The sequence below is a fragment of the Meleagris gallopavo genome, chromosome 1 (genome assembly GCF_905368555.1).
Source record: "Meleagris gallopavo chromosome 1, MGAL_WU_HG_1.1, whole genome shotgun sequence".
NCBI classification, from domain to species: Eukaryota; Metazoa; Chordata; class Aves; order Galliformes; family Phasianidae; genus Meleagris; species Meleagris gallopavo.
In genome coordinates, this window is record NC_139404.1 from 9,428,202 (window position 1) to 9,455,931 (window position 27,730).

The window sequence follows — 27,730 nt, forward strand, 5'->3', positions numbered from 1 at the left end:
TTGCTCCCTCCCTTTCCCTGTTATTGATTCTTTCCATAAGCCAAATGTAATAAGTTTTGCACATTACAACAGTCCACTTCAAATAATCCATGTTACCTTTTTTTCTCATCATACTCATGATAATCTTGTCTCTATTCTTATATGCTACAAAGCTCTGGTTGAATTTCTGAGAGATAGTTTGAGTGGTTACTTTGTCCATCAGTGACCTAAGAGCTTCCTTCTTGTCTCCATTAACTACTGCTCATTAGTTTGTATAACTCAGTATATCACTTTTCCCATTTCTTGCTTTTGTCTTTTATGCTGAACAGTGCTAATGAAATTACATTACAATATCGTATCAGATATTCTTGCAATCTGGATATGGATATCCTTAAAATAAAATAAATTTTTTTAAAAAATTAAAAAACAAAAGGAAATGAAAAAGAGTACTCAAAGAATCAAAGTATTGTAACCATCTTTTAAACTCAGAAGTAACAACATACAACACTTCATTAAGAAAGAATCCAACTCTATCTTTCTTTCATCAGATTAATATTAATTCAGAATTTGATCAGTGGAAACAAGAGTTCACATTCTGAAATGAAGGCATGTTTACACTAACTCATTGAGACTTAATGGACATATCTATGAGTTAGCATAACTTTGAGTAGCTGATGGTGGCTTCTTTGTGCCATCAGATTTATACAGTATTCTCACCAAGTACATGGTACACTAAGGACACTTCCCTCCATTTGGGCTATGTTTTTCAGTTTAACTATCCACTGTGTTCTGGGCATGAAAAGAGAGAATTACTAAGGCAACTAAAACTTCCAACTTTCGTATTTTATGAATAACTGTCCTCTGAGACAGATCCTGAGAATCTCATTGTTATGCTTACTGATGCAAACCCAACTGAATAAACTGAACACTTACTTTATTCTAATGTGATCTATCATAACTTGTTGCTAGTAATGGTTCAAATCACTTCCTACGTTCTTCCTAATTGACGTCTTTTGCTCTTAATTGTAATAATCCTAGCTATGAAAGTCTCACGGTACAAGCAAATCAATGTTGAGATCTTAATGATGATTTTTGCAGCACTTTGAGTTATACTCAACTGCTGCAGCTGGATGAACTCAAATTAGAGAAAACAACTGGAGAACAGCAGGGCAAAACTGCGTGCTGTTGTTGTTGTGGGTGGTTTAGAATACAAGCCTTGAGATTAAGGACTTTTTTGCTCCATCTTCAGTTCAAGATGCAGATCATTATTTGTGTTTTAGGAGTACTGACTGCAAATAAACACAAGATTTTTAACATTGTGACTAATCTCTACTGTGGGAGTCCATATTGTGAGCATTATCAGCATTGCTGTGCTGTAGGCAGTTGGCAGACCTTTTTGTTTTGTTTAAGCAAGCAAATCTGGTGTAAGATTGCTAGGATAATTCAGACAGGTGTCCATGCACTGGCTATTCACTTGGACAAAGAACATTTACTAATACAGTTCTGATAGGAACTGCCAGGTATATTATTAAGCTATGGGAATTTTCCATCTCCTCCCATTTTGGCAGCTCATGTCAAGGTGCTACTGACCTATTGTTCCTTTCTTCTTATGATCTTCTGTGTGCAAAATGGCCTTTTTTTCCCCCTTAAAATGTAAAAAGTGTGTCTACACTAAGTAGGCTACTGATAAGGCTAAATGTCTCCAGTGTTGTTAATCAGTGAACTAACACGGAGCACTCTTTGTAGTGCTGTGTAGTTACACACTGAAATTCACTTGCCCTAGATCAGATTCAGCACTGGTGAAAGATGAACAAATCTCTTTGTGCTGCTTTTGCCTACCTGACTCCAACTTGGACTTGCTATTTTGGAGAGCTGATGCCTCTGGTTTGCATACTAAACTAGTTCATTCCCAGATGAAAGTACTGTATTACTAATACTAGTCAGTCCTTAGTCCAAATGAATTTATATCACCTTTGTTTTTCAGGGATACATCATGTATTGATCAAACATATATCAGTGTTTGTTTGTGGATTGTACTGATTTAATTTGGATTCAGACAGATACAAAAACTGAGTCCACAAAGGATAGTTGGGTTTGCCTCTGCTCATGATTATCCTTTTTAAGTTGTCTGCTTTCTAAGGGAAGGCAATTTGTTTCTATATTCTTCTTCTAAATTAATATGAGAAGTTATAATTTCATACACTTTTAAAGAGAATGTTTTATCTCTGAAGGGTTTTAATCATATTTGCCAGTGAAAGTGATTAAGAATATACAGAATATATAGAATAATCAGGATTTAGTCTGATACCACCAACCTGTTACCTGCAGATCAGATATTATGACTTCTGTGTATATACATTGATTTGATAACTTTTCTGTCTTTGACACAAAAGTGTTATGCCTCATTAGTTTGTGAATTTCACTAGTAGCACCAAAATGAAAACTGGACAATGAGAAGTATGTAGGGAGAAAGAAAGATATCTAAATGACGGGGTGCACTGGTAACAATTGATTTCTTGCTGTTTCAAAAGAAAAGTTAAATGCCGTGGGGCTGTGGAATGAGCTAGTTCTCACCAAAATCCCTCCTTAGATATTTGAGGTCATCATCTTAAATCACATCCTTGGTGAAGCCAGTTATGAACTTCCCACTGAAAGTCATATCTCATCTTGTCTCTCCTTACGAGCTCTATATTATGTGTCTCTCTCCTGTCTTGCTCTATCTCAGAACACATTAACAGTGAAACAGGAACAGCATATGTAGTTTTTATCAGTAAGCACCAGCAAAGCTGCTCCTTCCCTGGTTTTAATTGTTTTCCCAAGGAATTTTGATGTTTTGTTCACACTTGTTTTGTCTGCATCTATATCTGACATACACCATCTGTTTTTCAACAGAACATGATTTCTAGATGTGTCAGTGCTCTAGTTACCTATTTTGCCTTTGAATAAAGAAACTTATTCTAATTTATTATTTCTGTGTTTTAAGAAAAAATCCATTTGGAAATGTATTAAACTTCCAAACTACCTAACTAAAGAACAGGAAAGCCACTCTCCACAGAAGATGTTTAAATATATATTTAAGTACATGTGAATGCTTACATTAGTATGCATTATAAAACCAAATGCTTTCAGCTGAGATCCCTTTTTCCACATTTTTGTTATGCATTTGCCTTTTTTCATGCAGCACCTCTTCGCACATTTATTCATATGTAAGTACACAATATTCTTATGTACTAAATGAATAAGGATGTTTGCATTTGTGTATATTTGCTCCAAAATCCCTTGATCTTCACATATCAGATAAATCTGCCTTTGTCCAAGTGTGTTGTGTGACTCCTCTTTTTCAGGCCTCTGGGTTGTCTTTACCTAGAAACCCATATGAACAGTCATCCATTTACACTCATGTTACGCTTCTCCACTTAGAGAATTTTCCCTGTGTGTCTTATTGCATTGTCTTCTGTGCTGTTCTTTTGAAATGTAACTTAAAAGTCACTTGAGAGGGAAGTAGTAAGACTACAACTGCTCTTAGTTTCATCATTTATTGTGAACCAGTATTATTTATATATATATATATATATATATATATATATATATATATAGTCTCTGTTGAGATATAGATGTTCTATAAATATTTGGATGGCATCCTTCCAGAGGTCATATCAAGTGTTGGCCAGCTTTACAGAAAGACAGTAATGCTAATAAAAAGGAAACAAATAAGAACACCAAATTTTGTCACATCCTTGTAGCCAACACAATTGATATTTGTGAAGATCTAGCTCATTATTTTGAATATTCCAGTGTGTTGGCTAGAGCCAATACCTAGTAAGATCTCTAGGGAGGATTTGGCTATAGGAAAAAAAAAAAATAAATAAAAATGCCCCCAGTAAAGGGAATGAGAAAGGAAGAAACTGTAAGTGTAAAAGCCACTTAGTGGCTTTTTGACATGTCGTGTATGGGTAAGATTTGACCTCTGGTCTCCCAAGTCCCTTAGCCAAGCAGCAAAGCATTTGGGAATGAAGCATTATTGAAGTAGTATAGAGTAAGATAGAGTAAGGGAGCAATTAAACCATTTGGACGTGCAGAAGCTCATGGGACTGAGATGGGCTGGATCGAAGAAGGCTGAGAAAGATGGCTGATGCTACTGCAGAGTCACTTTCTATCATTTTCAAAAGGTCATTGGGAAAGTTTCCTAATGACCAGGGAAAAAAAAGCAAGTGCTGCACCTGTTTCCAAGAAAGGCAAGAAGGAAATCCACCAGAGAGCTTCTATCCAGTTAGCCTAATTTAGATGGTTCCCTTTCTGAAAAGGCTACAAAGCAAAATATCTTGGGAGTTCTATACAAGCAGATGAAGGACAAGAAGGAAAACCCTGCTCCTAAAGTAGGTACTTAACAATAAGTCACACAAATAGGTGTCCAGGCTGGTCTTGAGTATCTCCACAGAAGGAGACTCCACGGTCTCTCTAGGCAGACTGTTCCAGTGCTCTGTCACCCCATACAATTGGAGCCAAATTAGAGATATCTGTACTGGGTATGAAAAATGAACAGAACCATCAGGCTCGTGGGTTCTTGTTAGAAGGCCCTCCCTCAGTGGGTAGCAAGATTACTGGCTGTATCTTTGGGACAGTTTCTGTTGTTTCTTCAATGATGTGGAACACATCCCTGGCAGGTCTGTGGATAAAGCTGCGGAAAGTGATGGATACATTGAAGTACACTTCGGTGTATCTATGGGCAAGGAGCCTGGCAGGCAGAAGCAACAAGTTAGCAGGGACACGACAACGTGGAAGTAAGCATGAAGCCTGGTATCAGGGATATAAGACACCTGCGGAGTCGGACGCCCGCGCCCTGAGCAGACTGGTGCTGATAGCGGCGGTGGCTTTAAAGGCCGCGGCGCGGGGCAGGGCGGGGCGTGGTGTGCGCGCGGGGGGAGCCGCCCTGAGCATGCGCTGCGTGGGGCGGTGGAGTGCGGCGCGGTGCGCGGGTGGTGGCGCCGCTCCTCCCTGGCAGTAGGCAGCGAGCCCGGCCCCGCCGCGCCTCTTCCTCCTTCTCCTCCTGCTGTTGCTTTTGCTCCTACCGCTGCTGCTGCTGCCGCCGCCGCCGCGCGGGGCCGTGGTGGCGGCCGCGGAGCTTTGAGCACCAGCCGAAGAGCGTGGCCCTCCGCCCGCTTTGCTGCCGAGGGGACAGCGGGGAGCCGCGGCGGCCATGGGCAACGAGGCGAGCTTGGAAGGAGGCGAAGGGCTCGAAGGGGCGGCGGCGGCCGGGGATGGCGGCGGCCCCGCGGCCCCCTCGCAGAGCCTGGTCCCGGCCGGCGTGGAGGCGGACCTGAGCCAGCTGAGCGAGGAGGAGAGGAGGCAGATCGCCGCTGTCATGTCAAGGGCGCAGGGGCTGCCCAGAGGGAACCTCGCCGGCGCGGAGCCGCCTCCCATGCAAAGGCACGCACGGAAAATCGCCCTTCTCCCGCTCTTCCCTTCCCCCTTTCTCCGTCTCCTCGCGGTGGGGCGCGGTGCGATCCGGGCCCGCGGCATCGGCCCCGCGTTCTGCTGGCGGAGGGAGGGAGGCAGCGAGGGAGGGAAGGGGGCGGCTGCACGAGTGCTCGGATGGAGCCCGCACTCCGCTGCTTTTCTCACGCCGTTGGTTTCTAATAATACCGGCGGGTCTCCGTTCCGGTGGGCTGCGCCCTCTCCCCTCCCGTCGCACCGTTATGTGTCTGGGTAGGGGGAGATCTGCGGGCAGCGTTTGGATTTTCTGGATATATGCGTGCCTCAGGGGGTCGGGTGCCCCGCAGCTCGGGGAGCAGGCAGGAGAGTTCTACTGATGGGTTTTGTAAGCATCTCTCTATGGGAAAGGAGGTTCTTGTTGAATCTTTCAAAGCTTTTGGGCATAATGCATTTGCTATCCATCACTCCTCCAGTTCTTAACCTCTGCATCTCTCTTTGGCTTCATTAAATAGACATGGATTGAGGACTGTACCAGTCATTCTTTTCCCCTTTATTTTCCCTCTGCTTTTCTTGAGGGGAAAGGGAAGGCAGGACAACAGGTTTAAATTGATTGCTGCAGAATTCGGCGATCTGGGTGCTGGTGGCTTTCCCTCATTATGCATCTATGAAGACTAGGTCGTTCCCTTCCCCTCTCCGCCCTTATCCCAGGGTAAATGTGCTGCCCGAGGTGCAACAAGCTCGGTCGGGTTTTGATGCCCGGTGCTGGCCTTCCCCGCCCAGTTCCCGCAGTTCGGCCCGTACCGCTGTCCGTGGTCCTGAACTCGCTGCTTCTCGTGCTCCGGGCCCGGCGTCTCGCCCTCTGTCTTTGGGGCTGGATGGGCTGTTTGTCGAGAGGGGGTTAGAGAGCAACCTCCTTTACCGTGCAAAACTGTTCTTGTTGAGTCTGTATAATATCAGGTTTAGATAAATGAATTTTAGATGATAAGTCAGGTTAGTGGGATCATAATCACTGTTGGATAAAGTACTGAAGTCACCGGGATTATACCTAAGAATAATATTTATATTTTAGTTGGGAATCAAGTCAGTCTTGCATATTTATTAAGCAGGTAATAAAACTATATAGAATTTAATTTTCTGTGTATTTCCGGGCTTTGCTTAGCTTCTGTAGATGTTAGTAGGGTGAAAAAAAAATCTTACAGATCAGTTCTGTTGAAACAAAGCTTAAAATTTTCTTCTGTATACAGCTTATGTATAAAGACAAAGGTTTTTTTCACACTAATCTTCCAAAGTAAATATCCCTGGGGTACTACAGAGTAGGTTAAAATGTGAATATTTCTGCATTTGTAAATTTCTACTTTCCTACAAACACTTTTTATCGTATTGGAAACTCTTTTTCTCATATTAGTGTACTGTACTTTCAATCTCTTCTTAAAGTGTACCATAATTAATGTACCATTCTTTCTATTTAAAGTAAATACAGTCTATATTTGTGAGATACTGCCTTTTTGCTTTTTGGTAAAATTGGCATTTTAACTCCTAAGTCAGTGCAGCAGCCTGTCATATAGCTTCCCTTGGGGATTTATAGTAATTTCTATCATAGTATCTTTGTGCCTGTTATAATGTAATGAAGTTACTGCTTGTCTCTGCTCTTATGGCTTTACTTGCTTGTCTTGTATACTTATCTTTGCTGCTGGAATTTGCTAGTAATGATGGGAGTGATTAAGCCCCTTGGAGTCTAGACTTTTAACTCAAGTAAAGAATTAACCTGCTGAGACTCAGATTCCCTAGCTACAAACTTTTTTTTTTAAAGTCTGCATGGACAATACTTCTTTAACAGTGGCCTACAAGTGCTGTTGCCAAGTTTTTTTTTTTTTTTCTTTCCTCTAGTGTGGCTCTGCCAATCCAAACATTAAGTGATTGAAGTGGTGATCAAAAGAGGAATTAAAAAAAAAAAAAAAAAAAAAAAAAAGGATTTTAAGACAATAATTTATATAACCATGTATTTTGCCAGTGTCTCTAATAGGATGTCTCTTATGTTTTGTTGTTTTTTTTTTTTCTTCTTCTTTCCTATCTTGTTAACTAGATTTTTAAAATTTTAATATTATCTGTTATTCAGTTTACCTGAGATACTGATAATTTTTTCCTATTCTAAATGCTTCCTGTCCTCTGCCAAAGTGAATTCTTAGTGTGGGTGTTTTTTTTTGTTTTTTTTTTTTGTTTTTTTTTTTTTTCCCCAATATTTTATTCTATTGATTCCAGGAACATTTTGTAATGCTAAGTATCTATAGAAGCCATTCCATTCTATTGCCCATCTTTAAAAAACAAAACAAAAAAACCCTCTAGTTCAGGAAGTCTAGTTTAGATTTTTTTTTTTTAATTAATTTGTATACTTGTTCTGTTTGTTCTGCCTTCATTGAATGGTCTTGTAACTATGTCAGTGTCCACTAGCTGAGGAACTGTTCCACGTCATCTGCAAGGAACAAGTGACCAGACTGAATATATGAACCATCTAATGCAACTGTTTTATTTTGAGTAGATTGCTGTTGTCTTGTTTGTTTCATTTCTTGCTTACACTGTACAATAACAAAAGGTCAGATGCATTTGGAGAGAAAATTCTGAGAAGCCTTTATTGAATGCCACACTTCTAAAAAACAGTTTGATGTAATTTCCAACAGAAACTTGTATTTTTGTTAATGATATCATTTTTTAAAGTCAATAAAAAAGAAATAAGTTTCCAGGGCTAGGCATAAGCTTGTGCATATCTTGTGTGTAGTAACTGTATTCTCTTTAAAATTATTTATACCAGTGAGTGCTTGTAGGACATGTCTTTCAAAACAGTTTTTATGGTTATGGCATAAGGAACTGGACCAATAGTCTTTTGTTGAAACTTTTGCTTAATTGCAAATTAAGCTTTGATTTGCCTATAAAACTCATTTAAATGAATGAAGATGTGCTCTGTGAATCAAGGCCAAGTGAGGAGAAACATGGCAATGAAAATGAAGGAATTAGGTGAGGAAGAGTAAGATGATTTTGTTTGTTGGATTTGGACTAATGGTGATTTCTTTTTTTATGGATCAGAAGGTTTAAAAAAAAATTCTGAAATATATATATATTTTTTTTTTTTCCAGAGAATTTCTAATTTTGTGGTTTCATTAAAATTGTTCAATTTCTGTCATTGAGCTGTCTGTTGGTTGTAAAACGGTATTAGAAAACAAGGCTTCAATTTCTAACTACCTAAAACTAAAGAGATTAAGTCCTGGCTTTTAATGGAGGTAATATTTCTCAGGAAGCTTGTATTTTCAAGGCTTTTTCTTCCATTAGTTAAGCACTCTTTGTCTCCATCACTTAGAAATACTGCTACGTAGAAAAGCAAGACAAGTCTGTTCTTGAGAATACACCAGCATCAGTTTTTTTTTTTTTTTTTTTAATTCAGTAGATTCATGGGTTGTAATCTCATTTTAAATTCTGACATATGAACAGGTGGAAATTTATGGATTGCATTATTTTGATAAAAATGAAAGCTGAATGAGAACTCCATGCCAATAGGAACTGACAGTTATTTATTCTTGTTAATGTCCTAGTTCAATTTCTATAAACAGTTATTTTCTTCTTCCACTTTCACATTGTAAGGTTTGGCTGTGGTTCCATGTTTCCTGACCTGAATTAAAACTGTTGATTAAGTACTGTTGATCCTTTTCCATTTTTTTTTTTTTCTCCTGTCTGTTTTGCATTGCTGACTTATTCTTTTCAGCAATTCCAGATGTGAATGCTGGAAGTGTACCAGAGTACCACTGATAGAATAGTTGAAATGATTTCACTTAGCAAGTAGTACTTACTCAGATAAGTCTAGAGTGCTTATCTAAATTGCAAGAAAAAAAAAAAAAAAGACAGACCTGCCTGGCTTCTAATTAAAGTTTACGGTTGTTTGTTTTCTCTACATAGCAAAAATGCCAAATGTCTAGTGGAATTAAATTATCACTGGACTTCTGTGAATTATCCTCATCATGAACAATGAGCTAACAAACGTTTACTAATGTCAGTGGAAACACACCTTCTCCATTTCTTGAGTTACACACTGAGACTGTAAACTTCTCAGATTTAAGGCCAAGAATTTTTCAAGAAGTGGAAAAGAGTAAATGGAGGTATGGAAAGCTGAAAATACAATTCCATGTGAAAATTTTTAATTTTCAAACAAACAAAAAACCCAAAAAAGCAAACACCAAACAAACATGAAAGATTATGATAAAATCACATGAGATAATTAAAAATTGTAGAAATTGCTACTACTTACCCATTAGTATTTTGCCATTATTAGGTAGGCAATGAAAACTCAAAATATTAATCAGCAGTAATAATAAGTCCATTGTAATATTAACAGTGTAAAATATAGTCTTCAGTGTATCTAATATATATCATTCTGTAGCCTTCTGCTAAAAATCTTAATAGAAATAATAATAAAAAAAGTTACTGCACAGTTTTCTCATGGAATGGAATTAAATCTAAAAAGTGATTGTTTTGGTATGAATGCCCCAAAAGAAATGTAGTGTCTTCAAAAACAAGTTCACAGTTAAGTGGATCTCTTAAAGTGAAAACTGAAAATTTTATAGTTGCGACACTGCTGTGGTACTGAAGGAACACCATATTTTCCAGCAAAAGCACAGTGATAGCAGTGAATAGAATATTTTACTACATCCTTTCGCAACAGCACTGCATGCAGTATGATGTCCTCAAGCTGCAATTGAGTATAGCAACAAATAGAATACCATGCTGCATGTAATGACATGATCTTGACTTTGGTTCCTATTTTCTTAGCCTTCTTTTATCCTTTATGAAAACAAGGCAAAGTGTAACTGTTAGAAAATAGTTTTATTATTGATGGGCAATGTGAATTTTTTCAGTGATGCTGGGAGGAGGCTCTTTGATAGTTCTATTTGAAAAAAAGAAAGCTTTGATACATACTCTGTGTACTGTCATCTGTTTCATCTGGTTGGAATATTCTGATAATGAGTGGATAGATGGTAGTGAAAATATTTCCCTGCCAAAAACAGACAAAAAGAACCTGCATACTTCTGAATGTACCTGCGTTTCTAGGAGTTTTAATCCTTGCTGTATAGTACATTGTAAATATATCAAAACTTTGTACAAGTAGCCAGAATATAAGTACATCAGCAGTTACTAATATGTGTGTTTTTTGAGTGTATGGCTCTGCTTTGATCTGCTAATTCTCCAACATGTTTCTTTTGGTCGTCTTTGTCTTCCCACGTTTGTATCCCAAGGGCTGGAGTTGAAAGTTAATAGTTTGGATTTTGGTAAAATAGGAGTTGTAGCTCTGAATTCTTCATCATTCTGAAGAGAAAATTATCTGGTTAAACACAGTTGCTGTATGAGATTATTTTCTAAGCCAGTCTGTGAATTAATATTTGCATATGCCCTTATAGAAAAATAATTTTTGTTTAAATACTTATCATATGCACTCTGTTGTAAGTCTTGGAATTGCAGACGCTTGAGCACCTGAGGATCTTCACATTGTTACCTAAGCATTTCTAGGGGCACAAATACAGATTATTTTAACTATTTTTTTTTTCCCTAATAGTTTACATTGTTTTAATTTATTTCACTTCCTTTTTGCAGGCATCCTGATCTTGATACAACTCCTCATCTAAGGCAAGCAGGTAAGCCTCCAGATCCAGGACCAGGTTTAAGTAAAAGCAGAACAGTAGATGTGCTGAAGACAGAACAACGAGCACCTGGACGGAGTCCCTCTTCTATAAGTCTAAGGGAATCAAAGTCCAGGACTGATTTTAAAGAAGAGCAGAAGCCAAGTATGATGCCCAGTTTTCTTTCAGAAGCCAATCCATTGAGCGCAGTCACTTCAGTTGTGAATAAATTCAATCCTTTTGATTTGATATCAGATTCAGATGCAGCCCATGAGGAAGTTGGTAGGAAACAAAAGGTTACCCAGAAAGAGCAGGGGAAACCTGATGAGCAGAGGGGTCTTGCAAAACATCCATCTCAGCAACAGTCTCCGAAGCTAGTTCAACAACAAGGACCTGTCAAACCTACCCCTCAGCAAACTGAGTCTTCCAAACCAGTGCCTCAGCAGCAGCAATCTGGGGAACCAAAGCAAGTTCAGAAATCAGGCCCTGGTCACCCAGGAGACTCTAAGGTTGAACAAGCGAAACAACCACCCCAGCCACGTGGACCACAAAAATCTCAACTCCAACAATCAGAACCAACAAAGCCTAGTCAGCCTGCAAAAACTTCAGCAGGCCCCACAAAGCCATTGCCGCAGCAACCAGATAGTGCTAAAACATCATCCCAGGCACCACCTCCCACAAAACCATCATCACAACAGTCAGGACCTGTAAAACAACCATCTCAACAGCCGGCAAGGCAAGGAGGTCCTGTAAAGCCATCTGCCCAGCAAGCAGGGCCTCCTAAACAGCAACCTGGATCTGAGAAGCCAACTGCTCAGCAGACAGGACCTGCAAAACAACCACTGCAGCCTGTACCTGGGAAGCCACCTCTGCAGCAAACAGGGCCTGTAAAACAAGTACCACCACAGGCAGGGCCTACAAAACCATCTTCTCAGACTGCAGGTGCCACAAAGTCCTTAGCACAACAACCAGGACTTACAAAGCCACCAGGCCAGCAACCAGGGTCTGAAAAGCCCTTGCAGCAAAAACAAGCCAGCACTGCCCAGCCTGTGGAATCCACCCCAAAGAAAACCTTCTGTCCTCTTTGCACTACCACTGAGCTGCTGCTGCACACGCCAGAGAAGGCCAATTACAACACATGCACACAGTGTCATACTGTAGTCTGCAGTCTGTGCGGATTTAATCCTAACCCTCATATTACAGAGGTGAGTAACTTTTAAACTGATGTTCATTACCAGAGCACAAAATTAAGTTTCCCTTCATTATGCCGAAACATCAGATTTGTTACAGTGTATTATAATGACCATTTAAGGCCTTAATGAGTTCAGAGAAATAATCATGCTATTTAGGAAAATGCCTACAAGTAAGAGGAGATCACAGAATCAAAGGGGTTGTATGGGATCTCAAGAGATCATCAAATCCAACCCCTCCGTTAAAGCGACTTACAGTAGGTCGCACAGGTGGGTGTCCAGATGGGTCCTGAATACCTCCATAGAAGGAGACTCCACAATCTCTCTGGGCAACTTGCTCCAGTGCTCTGTCACCCTTACTGTTAAAAGATGAAAAAGAATGTAATGGTATAATGAAAAGGAAGGTAATGGTTCACTGTTTGTATAGTATTTAGGAATATGTTCTCGTTTTTTCATATAAAAAAGGGGAACACCACTGTGAATTCTTAAAAAATTTTGCTTGATTTTAAATTAATCCTTTTCTTTGTTTAAAATCAGACATGTCATGTGCTAATACATTCATGAATACATAAAGTACTAAAAAGCTGCGTAAAATATGTACATAACTAAATAAACAATTGAATATGAAAATGTCTACGTTCATAGGTTCACTGTGGGTTTCAGAAAAGAACTTGGGGTGGATTTGCTTTGTAACTGCATTGGTATTCATTAGCTGAAAGCCTGAGTCATGAATTTTGACTCTGTGATACTCAGGTTATTTCATTTTGTGTGATGCTAAGGGATCTCTGTGGACTATTTCTAACTTTGATTACCATTCTAGCTGTAATTATACAGCATAGAAATGGTGTAGAAACTGATATTAGTACTTTAAATGAGCTCGCGTTAGCCTGATATATTTTGCACTAGCTTGATTTATGTGCCCATACATATATATGGACTTTACTTGCTGTGCACAGGAATAAGACTTCATGTGATGATCTGATATCTTATTTCTTGAATGTCCACTAATACATCCTGATACTCTAATTTTCATTTTGTGATACAGGTTTTTTCTGTTTGCTTTGTTTTTCCCCAACAACAGCAATTTTATCAGTTTATAGAAATTGACCTGATGATAAAGACTAAGTAGTCATAAAGCAGCCAGAAGGGGGGGGCTTGGGGAGTTTGGTTTTGCCTTCTGTTCAGCTAAATTAATACCAAAACAGATGGCAATAGGAAGAAGGTATAGACATTATTTTCAGTCTGACAAGTATCCCTAGATTTAAAATCATAGAATTGAAGCATCAATAAGGTTACTGGGGGCTGGAGGTCGTGTAGTTCAACTTCCTGCTAAAAACAGATCACCTAAAGCAGATAGTTTGGGAGTGTGTCCTGTCCAGTTTTGAGTATTTCTAAGGATGGAGACTGCACACCTTCACTACACTTCTTGTTTGATGTGTATTGCAGTGATTTAAGAATACTGCTGTTTTGTTAGATTGCATTTCATTGTGTGTTTATTAGTGATATTTTTAGGTTGGCGCCTGGTAACAAACAGGTAGTTTTTTGCAGCTGGTAACAATTAGCTGATTTGTTGTTAAAATTGTCTAAGTTAAACCTGAAAGATTCAGATAGCACACTGAATTGTTTAGCAGTGTATTCTCTTGTTGGAATTTAGTGAAATTCAGAATTAAGATTGCAGACCTACTGGACTGTGAGAGAGATGTCTTGAACAGCAGTGCAGAAATGTCAGAGCAACTGCTAACAAACTTGGAGATTATATTATCAATTATATATGATATAAGGGGAAAAAACAAACAAACAAACAAAAACCCATATTATATTAAACCTGGAACTCTACTGCCCAGCATGTCATTCTGAAGAAAGTGGAAGAAAAGATTTATTATGTTATGAACAATTAATGTTATCACATTGCAGAGGAACTTTTTTAAGAAAACAATGTTTTTTAGATCAAAATTTCTTAGATTTATTTCTGGATGCTTATTTCTATTTCCCTTAGTGATTTCCTCAGAGCTCTGAGCTCAGCTTCTTTTAGGAACTTCAGATGTTCTGTGGAAATGATTGACAAGTTTGGTATGTTTAAGTGAAGTGGATCTGAAGAAAGAGAAAGAAAGGGTGTTTATGTAAGAAGATCTCAAAGTAAATTCTGTGAAACTACTAGTTTTTGAAGTGGATACTCTGTATGTGAAATTCAGGGCTTTAAAACAATAAATACAGCTGTATTTAAGACTAACTGATTACATACATATGTAAAAGCAAATTTGCATTTCATATTACACATTGAAATAAACACAGGATATGCATTTATTTCATGATGAAAGCATTTCAGTAAATGGAGGTATTGGACATCTAATTTACTCAGCTATTACTTCTAATCTCTTAACTCCCACTCAGATTTTTCTCATTTGCTAAGCTTTGCACCACCAGCTGTCTTGGTGAAACTTCCTTGTGGGTGTCCTGCTCCTATCTTCAGTGAAGTGCAATGAAAGTCACATCTGACTGTGTTATTGAACAGTTGGAGTGAAGTAATAGAACCTGTTCTGGCAGATAAGAAAATTTGAATCGCTTCATCTGCAAAGGTTCCTACTTGAAATATTCTCAAACGTTTCTCATTTGAATATTTAGATTTATTAACAAAAGTTTGTTCATTCACACATTTTTTTCCTGTCTAGCACAAAAACCATGATTTTGTCTTAGCTGTCAATTCTCTTGACTATGGTGTCTTCTCTTTTGGTTACTCTTACTTTGGATCCTTACGTTGAAACATTACTGAACAAAAACAAGTCTTTCTCTTGCTCACACAGTTTCTGATATTATCTTCTCTTACTGTTACATTTTGACTTACCCCGCTATCTTTTTTGCCAAGTTTCATGATTCTGTAATTCTGTATTGTTGCCCTTTTCACGCCCTTTTTAGCCTCTATTTTTATCATTTTTGTTTTTCTGTTTTAAAGCAATACTTCCAAAGCAGCAGTGAGAGAATAAAAGGCATTTATTTAGAGAAAGATTGATATTACATCTTTTTTGACATTTTCCTCTATACAGCTGCTTGAACTACCACCTTAAATTCCTTGACATCTTATAAGTTTTACAGGATAGTTTTGTCTTCACAACTAGCAGAGTGGATTCATTCTCCGGAGTAAATCTTTTGAAGTTTCTATATTCGGTATTTCTAGCTGATTCTGGTAAGAATATAGTAAGGTTTACAAACTCTCTCAGGAATTATTTGCATGCATTGAGAATCCATTGTAGAAAGTGCTGAGTTTTTGTTTTGTTTTGTTTTTTTTTTTTTTGTATGTGTATTCACCTTTGTCTATACAAGATGCAGTAGTACATGTACTAGATCTCTTTTTACTCACTAGAGAGAACTATGGAACTCTGAGCAGAAAGTGATACTTTACTGCCACAAGGACAGATCCTTTGAACTGTTTTTCTGAACCATTTGACATTGCTGTCCCCCTAGGGAAAAGGAATAGACTGTATCTTGGTTTTGCACAGTGGTCCAGAGAGAAAATATGCCATACATAATGTGTTCAGTAACATGTCTCAGTAATCTGTCTAGGTATTTGTACCTCACTCATCACCATGGCACAAGTGCCTAGCAACAGTTGCATAAAGTACTGGGGAAAATTATATAAACAGGTTTATTGATTGGTACTCTGTGCCTTTTTTCTTTTACGTACATCAGAAACTTGTGGAAGGTGTGTTAATTTTATTACATGATGATAATTTTTAATTAAAAAAAAAATCTGTTTTCCTAAAATCAGCCATTCCTATCAGCCATTAGCATCAGAAGCCAGCACTAAATTTAAAAAGATTCAGTTGAGTAGATGATCTGAATTAGAAGTAGGCTTTCTGAAATGAGCAGGGCCATCTGAGAGACTATCCATTTGGCTAAACATTTGTTTGATGAAGCTAGGCAAAAAAGTGCAAACTGTTATAGATGTGACCAGTGACCAGTGCACATGTTTGATAACTGAGGTAAGTTTTAAACTGAACTAGTAAGAATCATAGAATAATCAAAATTGAAAGGGACTCATAAGGATGTTAGAGTCCAACTCCTGGCTCCACGCAAATTTCTAAACCATATGCCTGTTGTCCAAATGCTTCTTGAACTCTGGTAGCTTGGTTCCATGTCCATTGCCCTGGGGAGTGTGTTCCATTGGTGTCATCATCGTAGCTGATGGCTTCTAGTAGACTCCCACAATGACATCCACTTTATTTGCTTGTACTTTCATCCTTACCCACAGGATGAAGTGTCATCACAAACTGCAATCTCTGTACAGGCAAGCCTGTCCCTCACATACACCTTGCCTGCACTGCCTGATTTTGCACCACATAGAATGTTTTACTGGTCTTGCTCCTTCTCTGTCTCCCCATTCATCCTTCCCCCATTTCAACATGAAGTATAAAAACATTTTGTTTGTTTGTTTCTCGAGTGGAGGGGAAGTGATGAAAGTGATGATGTCAGTATTTTTCTCCTTTCAGTAGAGGTAGGAAATTTCCCTATCAGTTGCTCCAGGTACTACACACTTGATATTTTCCTTTTTCTTTCTGAAGCCATTTTTATGTACAATCCTACTGCATCCATTGGTAACTTAACAGTATAATAATTTGGTTCAGATGCTCACAATTATTTTTGGTATCTGTTTTTATTAATGTGCTACATCTCCAAGTATCCTAAGCAGTAGTAAATGCTTGGACATGAAATGTGTTCAGGAACTAACGAGAATTTAAGCAGAAGGGCATTCATTTTCCTCAGTTATTATTATTAGCTTTTACAGGGAAATGAATATGTAATAATTTAAAGCACTACTTAAGGAATATGTCTGTTATTCCTGAGGTGAATTCAAATGAATTTTGCTTATATTTGTAATAGAAATAAAAATGACTGTGCTAAATCTTTGCAGATAACATGATAGTGAAGGAAGTTATTGTTTGAATTCACATATTCCATGCAGTTTAGTCTAGGCACTGCTGTGTTGTAGTAGGGTGTATGAACCAGGATGCAACATGGCCTGGAAATGAGATATAAACAGAAAGAGATCTGCTGTGACTTTGAATAGTAGCATGTCACAAAGTATAAGACAAGCTTTGTTTAGTTGGTAGTCTTTTAAAGATTATAAAAATTTGGGGTACATTTGAGTGAAATACTTGCGTTGCTTCAAAGGGTACCACTGACACTGCAATTTTGGAGATAAAATGAAGTTGGTATTGTTCTTTTATTTCTGTCCCTAGTACAGAATATTGTGTGTGGAATACTCTTAAACACGCTCCCACATAATTTCTCTTTGAAAATACTGCTTGCTTACATTGCTGTTTTGTATTTATGATTAGTTGTATTAATGTATTGATGCCTTGGTTGTTTTTTGTTGTTATTTTAGGAAAGGGTCAGAACATAGGAAGAAGCACACAGCTACATATGACAAATATTTTATCCATGTTTTTTCAGCTTGACAATGTTACACAATATATTTCAGTGTTTCCTCACTAGTCCAGATAACTGTCCTGTCCAGTTTTTAACACAAGTAAATAATAAATTAATCTGCATAGCTAAAGATGTCAACTGCAGTGAGCCATCTGCACCAGGATTACTGTTGCTCAGCAACTGTAATTTACTACTATGTTAGGCCATGTGATGTGGGGATGCTGTTTGCTGGGAAATCACTGGGCAGGAAGCATGGCCCAACCCTGCTCCCAGCAGACAGTATAATCCCTACTCAGATCCCTGCTGTACTCCCTCAGATCATTCTGTGCAGCATAGATGAACTTTGTTAACCTTTTCTTTGCTGCACTCCTGAATTGCAATTCTATTCTTTGCGTATCATTTATGTATTTCTAGTATATTGAATCTAGATGCAATTAATGAAAACAATCAGCATTTATTGCAGTGATGAGTGGTGCAGTGCCTGAACTGTATTAAAAATTCTTTTTTCTTCTTTGATGCGTCAGGTGGCTTAAACACATGCTTGGCTGTAAAAACTCACTTTCAGAGATTCTGAAATACTGGTGTTAAAAAAAAAAAAAAATTTCTCAAAAGGATTATGTTGGCTATTTTATGGTTCTAACTATATAGGCCATAGAATAATAGCTCCCCAAAAACCCATGCTTCATATGCAAACTATAGCTTTTTGTGTTAGTAATTTAAGCAGAATATCAGAGTATGATAGGATTGTGATAACTGTATAATACAATTCAACTACATTTTGGTAGTTTTAGAACAACTTTGAGTTGAAAGCAACATTTAAAATGGTCTTTGAATGGCTATTTTTTTAAAGTTTGTTTGAACATTGGTGTAGGTGCAAGCTACAGTGTTCATAACCATTACTGCAGTTTGTGCAATTGATACCTGAGGAACATGCTGCAGATGAACTTAGCACTGTTTTTGTCAGCATTTTGAGTTGGTGTTTCCTGATAAGCTCCCCAGTCACCTCTTACAGCTGGTATCTTAAAGGAAGATAAATATTTATTTTTCAGTGATTAACTCTTGCCTCCAATGAGTATCAGTTGCATAATGTACAATAGTTACATGTTTATTTCACTGTGATTATTATGAGTTGCTGAGATCTTATGGAGGGATGGTGTAGAAGGAGACCTTTTCTTTCCAGAATTGCCCAGTCTTGCTTAGAAGACCTTTCCAGTTGTATGTCGGAATACAAATTTATGTTGTTTTGTGGTAGCAGCTCTTTTTTGTTCAGAACAGGATTTTCTGGTCTAGTTTCTTCTCTCTTACAGTATTCTTCTGCCTTACTTGAAGCTGCATAAAATCATGGGTTCAAGTGTTTTCATTTTCATGTTTTTCATATCATCTTGTCAAAAATTTCTGCTGAGAGCCAAATCTGGATTCCTTACTTTCCTTCTCTCTGAAGTTGTTGGGTACCAAATAAGCTGATATGTTTCCAGACTAGAAGCATAATTTCTTTTATAAAGCTTTGGGGCAGAGCTGAGCATTGTAAACAAAGTCCCTTTCCATCTTTTTGGCAGTGTGAAACCTCTATAAATCTTTGTGTTTCTGTGGTGATGTAAAGAGATCTTAATATTTTATGCATATTTTAGTGTTTCTTTTTATAGTAACAAATGGCCAGTCTAAGTGAGAATGAGATGTGTTGCTTTACAACGCAGCTCTGTTCTGCAGAACAACTGTTAAAATGGCTTCCAAGAGCTTCATATGGATGGTGTGCCAGTAATTTTTTATATGAAATATGTACAATCTGTAAGTCAAAATATCTCTCTCATTGTATATGTAGAATCTTTGAATCAAGCTGGATTCTCTTCCTCCCCTAGATCGTCTGCAAGAAAAGAAACTGAGCATGCCAATCAATGTACTTGCTCTCTGACAGTTTTCACACTGTTTTTGCTTATGTATTGTAGTTAGAACAAATCTGAACACTTTAGCAGAAAGGAGTAAAATATCATTAATATTCTAGTTAGTAAAATATCATTAATAAATTCATTTGCTGCTCCCAACTGGTAAAACAAAGCTTTTAAAATTTTTAGATGTTATGGATGATAATGCATAAAATATATATTAGCAACTTGTTTGTTGTTTTGAGAGCTTCCACATCACTGAGCTGGAAAGCAAGGTAGCACTTTCTGTATTCAGTGGTTTAAATCTGAAAAAAAAAAAGCTATGTGAAGTTTATCACATTTGCAGTCCTAGCCATGACACTTGATGGTTCTCAGAGTGAAGGAAATTACTAATGGATTTCTTCTGAAAGATAACACCCCATCTACAGTGTAAAAATAGGCAGCAGAGAATTCTCAGCATCAAAGGATAATCACTTCTGTAAATAGACAGGAACAACAAAAGCTTGTGTGTTTTGTTTTGTCATGGAAAGTTTTGCCTTTTAATTCTAGATGGAGAGATGAGAAATACATTTTCTATGTATTTCTGTCTGTCTCACTGCTGTCCAGTGAGACCTTTAAGGATAGATGAGCATTAGTACTTTACTAAGTTTTACTAAGTTTTGCATCCAGCATAATAACACTCAAAGTCAATGTGTGTTTAACAGAAGCCTGCTCCTGTTGAAGTTTTTAAAATCTCTGTAATTGCAGTAGAGAACAGGCTGGTGTTTGTTACAAAAAAGTATCATGTAGTGCACTTCATTCTGACCTCCTGCGGCTCCAGTCACAGAACTAAAATCTGTACAGATTTGTATGTTTGGAGGTGTTGTGTATAAGCTATTATGAATAGAGGGGTTTGGCACTTAATTCCTCCCACTGAGAAGCACGGGAGGAGTTCTGTATCTAAACCAGAAAGATTTAAAAAAAAAATAATAATAAAATGGAGTAAAATTTCCTACATTTTCCATTTGGAAGCCCAGCTATGTCAATAATGAAATCATTTTAACTTTTAAAGGCTTCACTTTTAATACTGAGTGTGTTTGCATATATGTGCATATACATTTATTAAGACAAAGCAAATGAACAAAAACAACAAAACATTTTAGAGATTGCAAGTTTTGTCTTCTGCACAAATTTTGTTGAAAAAAAATGTAGCACAGAATTTATTTTTGTTTAGACTCCAGTTAGATGTTATGGTCAGATTGAACCAGCTATCTATTGAAACCTAAATGCTTGTAAATGTGTCTGAATTTGACCACTTTAAACATAAGAAATGTCCAGTCTATTTCTTCTGTAGCCTCACTCAAACCTGCAGCTATTTTTGAGTCTTTGAAGTTTTCACAGTGACTTAAAATCAAATTTACTGGAAGATCCTCAGCTTCTGAGTGGGAGCAGATAGGTACCTGTTAACCCATGGTTTCACTGCAAAATGGAACAGAACACACACAATATATTTAATACTTAGAAAGGACTGGCTCTTACCTTAGAGTGCAGCACTTTCATTTAAAAAGTAAGCAAACAAACAAACAAAAATGGCAAACAAACAACAAAAACCCACAAATGGAAATTGCAGAAAGAAGCAAGGGAACAATGGCAGCTCTAAGCCTCTCGTGTCATCAAATTCTTTCCTTCAAATACAGGAGCAGTGAATTACTATGCAAAATGCATTGTCCAGATATCAGTAGAAGACCTGTGGTTAGTGGGAAAAGACCTGCTTTGCTCTGTACATTAAAAAATTCCTCATGGAGTCTTCTTTTTGCACTGTGGAGTAGAGTACACCACCCTAATACAGAAAACGTGAGCCACCCTGTCAAAGCCAGAACACTATGACAGCCAAGGTGGATATTCAGAGTTTGTGACTTGAGTTTGGTCTTTGATTAAAACTAAACCTTCAAGAAAACACTAAAGAATTCATCCAGAAATTGTAGCAATATCTGTATAATTAAATTAGATTATTGATATCTAAAAATCAACTCTTTTAATTAAGACTTACTACTGCTGAAATTCTCTCTTGGACAGAGGGCTTCTTTGGGAACTGAGCACCAATCAAATAACATGATTGTTGAGCTAAATGTCATCATTGCTTAGGTCCTCTGTGCAGTTGTGAATTCCTTCAGCAATTCAGAGCAGAGCTGAAACAAGTGCTGCAGTTTTGTTTCAGTTGGTTTCACCTTTTAACATCAATTTGCTGTCTGGGTTGCACATAGGTAAGAAAATTGTTAAAACAATTGTAAAAACAAAAAAATGTACTGAGAATGGAAGATAAAAGCAGTATTATTATGAATAGTGGCTTAATTACTGTAAAGTTGCAGCTGGGGCCAGAACTGTGCATCTCTTTGTGAATCTGTTAGTATCAGTGAGCTCATTCAGAGTGTGTGTATACCGTATCAGAATAATTGGAGTAACTCTTTTGGGAAACTGTATCCAACTGTTCATTATTTTTTTCTGCTGAAAAATGTCAGGTTGGCAAGACATGACAAAAGAATGTATGTATTGCTTCATTCCATGACATCACATATATTTTTTTTTTTCTATGAACTCTGATATTACACAGCCAAAATACATGTTATATATATAATCTCCAGTTTCATCCTATGTTATGGAGAGATTTCAGACCAGAGTAAGAAACAGGATCCAGAAATCTTCACCCTTAGGGGCAAAGTCTTCTATTCTGTGTCCTTCTAATTGTAGCTTTCCTCTGTTCTAATGGTGCATGCAAATATCATAGCTGGTACGCTGAATTTCATACACAGACTAAAGAACAGAAGTAGGGCTGCAGATGAGTGGATTAGGTATCTACTTGCAGGCCCATGGGACTCCATGCCATATTGAATGGCATTTTTGCTGCCTATAATGTTTCTGCTAGCAATGGAAGATGTGGAAAATAGCACGTGATACTTCCTGGCCACGTGTTGCTTTAACATGTTTGATGCTTCCTCAGATTGTGAGACTATACAAATGCAAAGGAAGGGTTGCCTGCCTAGGGATCTTTCTTTTTTTTTTTTTTTTTTTTACTTTTTTTTATATATATATTTTTGTTTTATTTTTTATTTTTGGAATTAAGTAGAAAATAGGCATCCCTCTCATATAATGTGTTTTGGGAAAGAGAAAAAATCCCAGTAACTGCCCTAGGAACTTCTAATTACAAATGAATTTTGGGAAAAAATCATTATGATTCCCAACATCAGTGTTTAGAGAAAGCCCCTTATTGATTCCGAATAAAGGCTTGCCCTCTGAAACTGGTGGTAAAATGTGGGTCTCTATCACATGTGGTGCATGTGGTGTCTGTTAACTCACTTCTGTGCCTAATTCACTGGATACATGTACATTACTAATATGGGTGCCCTGTAATAAATTACCAAAACCATAAACTATGTGAAGAGCTTGATAGTTGCACACTTAAAGATAATTATGCATTTTCTTTGTTTTAACTAGGATTATTGTTTGCTGTCAGCGAACTTGATTTGTCAAACTATTTTACCAGAATCTGGCTCTTTTTTCTTTTTCCTGTTCTGGCAAATGGTTGCTGTAAATGACTCACTGCTGGGCCTCATGAAATTTCAGAATATTTTTTCATTCTGCTAGGTTTTAATCCACTGGTATTAAACTGTGTGTAAACTGAATGTGAAGTCATAAGAAGCATGGGCTCAATGACTGCTCAAATCACAGGGATGTGAAGAATAACAGAAAAGAAACAGTTGAGCATTTTAATTGCAAAACAGTTTTAGTGGTAATATTTCTCCCTTTTTACAGAAATATTGCAACAAGCTATGCATTATTATAAGCCATTAATATGTTCACTTTATTAACATCGTCTTAGCTTAATTATAATACCTTTAAAATTATTATTTTTTTCTTGCAGATTAAAGAATGGCTCTGTTTAAATTGCCAGATGCAAAGAGCGTTAGGTGGGGACCTAGCATCAGGTCACGGTTCTGGGCCACAGCTGCCTCCACCCAAACAGAAGACATCAGTTCCACCTTCAACAGCTAAACCTTCCCCTCAGTCACAGCCAGGTCAAAAGAAGGATGGTTCCCCGAAACCTGATCCTTCGCAGCAAGCAGATTCTAAAAAGCCTGTACCACAGAAAAAGCAACCATCCATGCCTGAGTCTCCTCCTGTAAAATCAAAGCAAGCCCACGCTGAGCCTTCTGACACTGGCCAGCAAATAGATTCTACTCCAAAGTCTGATCAGGCCAAACCAATGCAGGCTGAAGAGAAGCAAAACCAACCCAGCATACAGAAGCCTACAATGGATACTGTGCCTACCTCTGCAGCACCAGGGGTGAAACAGGATCTGGCAGATCCCCGGCTTCCATCAACTCAACAGAAAGTGACAGATTCTCCAAAGCCAGAGACTACCAAGCCACCAGCAGACACGCATCCAGCTGGGGACAAACCAGATTCCAAACCAATTCCACAAGTGTCTCGGCAGAAATCAGATCCCAAGCTTGCATCTCAGTCTGGGGCTAAATCAGATGCTAAAGCTCAGAAGCCTGTTGAGCCAGCACAGGTGAAAGATGATCCTAAGAAGGTACAAACAAAACCAGCCCCAAAACCTGACACCAAACCAACTCCCAAAGGCCCTCAGGCAGGTACAGGTCCCAGACCTATGTCAGCACAGACAGCAGCTCAACCCCAGCAGCCTCAGAAAACTCCTGAGCAATCCAGGCGTTTCAGCCTTAATCTTGGAGGCATCACTGATGCTCCTAAGCCTCAGCCTACAACACCACAGGAAACAGTTACTGGGAAACTTTTTGGTTTTGGAGCTTCAATCTTCAGCCAGGCCTCAAGTTTAATTTCCACAGCTGGTCAACCAGGCTCACAGACATCAGGCCCCACTCCACCTGCTGCAAAGCAGCCCCAGCCTCCTTCACAGCCTCCAGCCCCTCAGGCACTTCCCAAAGAGGTGACTCAGGCTCAGCCCCTTCCAAAAGCTGCTCCCACGAAGAAAGAAACCAAGCCTCTGGCGAGTGAAAAATTGGAACCGATGACTGTGGATAGCACTTTAACGACTAAGGGATCTGATTTAGAAAAGAAAACTAGTTTGGCTAAAGATAGCAAGCCTCAGGCTGCTGAAGCTAAGAAACCTGCTGAGCTGTCAGAACAGGAAAAAGCCAGCCAGCCTAAGGTGTCCTGTCCCCTTTGTAAAACTGGACTAAATATTGGTTCTAAGGATCCTCCCAACTTTAATACGTGTACGGAGTGCAAGAAAGTTGTGTGTAACCTCTGTGGATTTAACCCAATGCCACACATAGCTGAGGTAAGGCGATAGTCTGTATTTACTGTGTTTCTACCAGCAGGCTCCCTGTGCTGGGGTGTCGATTCTTTAGCTGTTGATTTGTTAAGAAAAATTTAAATGTTTACTCTGTGACCTTTTAAAATTAAATATCTGCTTTGTATGAAACTTGGTCCGCAGTCAGAAAGTACTTCCAGTGAGTTTTTTGCATATTAATAGTGTGGTGTGGCTAGTTGATAGTTTTTTGGGGCATGAGCAGATAGTCTATTATTAAATCTTCTAAAATTGGTGCTACTATTGTACAGCAAGCTTCTGTACTTTCTAGTCCATCATGTGATAAAGTTTCTTCATATGCTTCAGTATTTTATGTTAACATATATCCTTCCTCATTTAATCCATGTTCCTGATTCAGGCAATTGCAGAATGAAGGAATATATTAGTGCTTAGTTATTTCCCTTCTTCCCCAGTTTGATAGGCTTGCTCAGTTAACCTCATTCTGTCTCTGGGGACTTTGTATATGCTGTTGTGCTCATTAGCAAGTTTACCTGTGTGGTAATACGTGTAAGGTTCTGAATCCACTTCATTCACTGAGGGCTGAGAATTTGAAGATGGCTTTTTTGTGGTTGCTCAAGAGAGATCCAGCAGGGCCAACTTCTGTTTACAAGAATTAAGCTTATTTTCAACAGATTACTCAGATTCTATGTTTTTACCCTGCTTAATTTATTTCTTATAATTGTTTTTATAAATGTTGAGGAGATTGGAAAATTTATACTAGCTTAATGGAAAGATGGAAGCTTTCTATATCATGTTGGTGACTTGACAATTGTAAAAATATTTGTAATTTAAATTTGTAAGTTGGTCTGTGTGGTTCGTGGGAAAAGTAGCTGCTGGTGTTGTTTTTGAAATCTGAATGAATGAATTAAAAATGGGCAAAATCCCTGGGCTAAGGGTTATAAAATCTCTGCCCTAAGGTGAGAGCAAATGCTGGGGAGAAATTAGCAGTATTTTCCCTGCTACTTCTTTTGTTGTACATTTCCTTTTTTGTTGGATTAATTTCTTGAATGTGCTATCAGTGGAAGGATGTTTTTCCTACCATAGTAAGAACATTTTATCTACCTCAAAAATATGTTGATTACTGTCCAAAGTAGTCATTTAGGTCAAAACAAAGGTCTGAAAATGCAAAAAGATACAGTGATTGAAAGACAGGATTCCATTAAATTGTTGCTTCTGCCATGAAAACCATCAAATGCACACAAATTCTTACATCACTGTCCAGCCTTTTGCTCCCACACACGCTTTATCTTAGGTTTTAAATACAAAAAATGCGTGCATGCACAGAATACCACAGAAACAAGATGTGTATGTTCTGGTGAAATGTACTGAAATGACAACTGTGCAAGTCCTCGTACATGAGTTGACTTCCTCAGCATTGATTTAGGCTAGATGGTGTTGGGACTGCATTGTGGTTTGCAGATTTCTCTTCTGTGTATTTCTGCTAGAGATGAGAAAGGTGGTATTCTGTTTCTTTTCTCCAATCTCAGTTACTACTATGGGATTCTTCTCATTTCAATTTTTTGGAATAATAATGATTTTCTGTAGTCTGACTTCCTTAGGCCTTTCTTTGCCTTATTTTTTTTTCCTTGTTGCATTTTCTTCTTTCTTATACTACAGATTTCCACCTCTGTCCACAATTTTCAATCTTCTTTTCTCTAATGATTTTCACTAAAAATTGGCAACCCTCTCTTCTTTGAGAGCAGCTTGCTTGGTTGAGGACAGCTTGCCTTTCATTTCATGAAGATGGGAGACAGAAGAGGGAGCTCATCCTTTCCTCTCCCACATGATCTGTGCAAATAATGTATTTTATGTCAGAGAGCAACTCTGTCCATACATGCATTGCATATGGTATATGTCTGTTGTATATCATAATGATGACCAAATACTTTATGCTCACTAGCATACTCTTATCCTTCAGAAAACTATTTTCTTATGTGTGGAATACAGTCTTGGAGGCTTAATTTACTTGTTATTTTTACAGACTTAGGAAGGATAAATAGAAATGTTTTTTCTGAATGGTCCGGTCTGGTTTTATTCCTGTTTTCTGAATTCAAAAAGAAAAAATGTTATAGGTTATGTTCCTTCCTGACCCCAGAACGTGTTTTGGATGTACAAATGTAATGGGTGCTTTACAGTCTTGTTGTAGAGTCACAGCTAAATCACAGTGATTGTAACAGCTGCTTGTATATTATTTATATATTGTTGCCTAAGTAACAGCTGAAAACAGGATGAATTTTATTGAGTGTGTATTGGTCCAAACCTTGTCACTAACAAAGCTTGTGTTGAGCTGTATGGAAAGAATCAGTCTGATTCAGCATGGAGACGTGTGTTTCAAGGGTGGATGCAGAGGAGGATCTATACTCTGTGGTCACTTCTACCTGAGGAACTTCTGTCAAGAAATGTCCTCTAGGCAGTGCATGGCTGTGCTGCAGACAAGGCTGCAAGTACTTTAAAGCAGAGAATGCACTTTGTTACAGTGAGTTACTAGCTCTTGCTTGCGTATAACAGATTTAACTTGTAAAATTTCTTTAGTCCATTGCAAACAGACTTTTGATAGCCTCTCTTCTGCAGGAAATAAGAGAACTAGACTTTTATCTGATCTAAGCAATATGCTATTTACTTCACTGAAATTGCATTGGTTTGTGCGAGCTGAGAATTAAGCTAGAATACTTTTACCTAAAAGGAGCCGATTGTTCCTTTTCCCTCTGATTTGTTGCTCCAACAGTCAAACAGTTATTTACTTAAATGCAATTTATCCATGAAGCAAACAGCTTCAGATGATTAAATAAATGACACTTGATAGATTTCAGACCCACAGGACCATGTGCTCTAATGCAT

General features: G+C 38.1%; 1 protein-coding gene across 1 annotated transcript in view; it reads left to right on the forward strand.

Annotated features, from left to right (window-relative positions):
- The first annotated feature begins 4,925 nt into the window (after positions 1-4,925).
- The window catches only part of PCLO (piccolo presynaptic cytomatrix protein), a 332,768-nt gene continuing 309,963 nt past the window's right edge, over positions 4,926-27,730 (forward strand). The window contains exons 1-3 of the mRNA XM_085216368.1: positions 4,926-5,406; positions 11,044-12,274; positions 23,462-24,862. Coding sequence (XP_085072494.1) covers positions 5,177-5,406; positions 11,044-12,274; positions 23,462-24,862 — 2,862 coding nt within the window. The 5' untranslated portion in view covers positions 4,926-5,176. The remainder of the gene's footprint in view (positions 5,407-11,043; positions 12,275-23,461; positions 24,863-27,730) is intronic.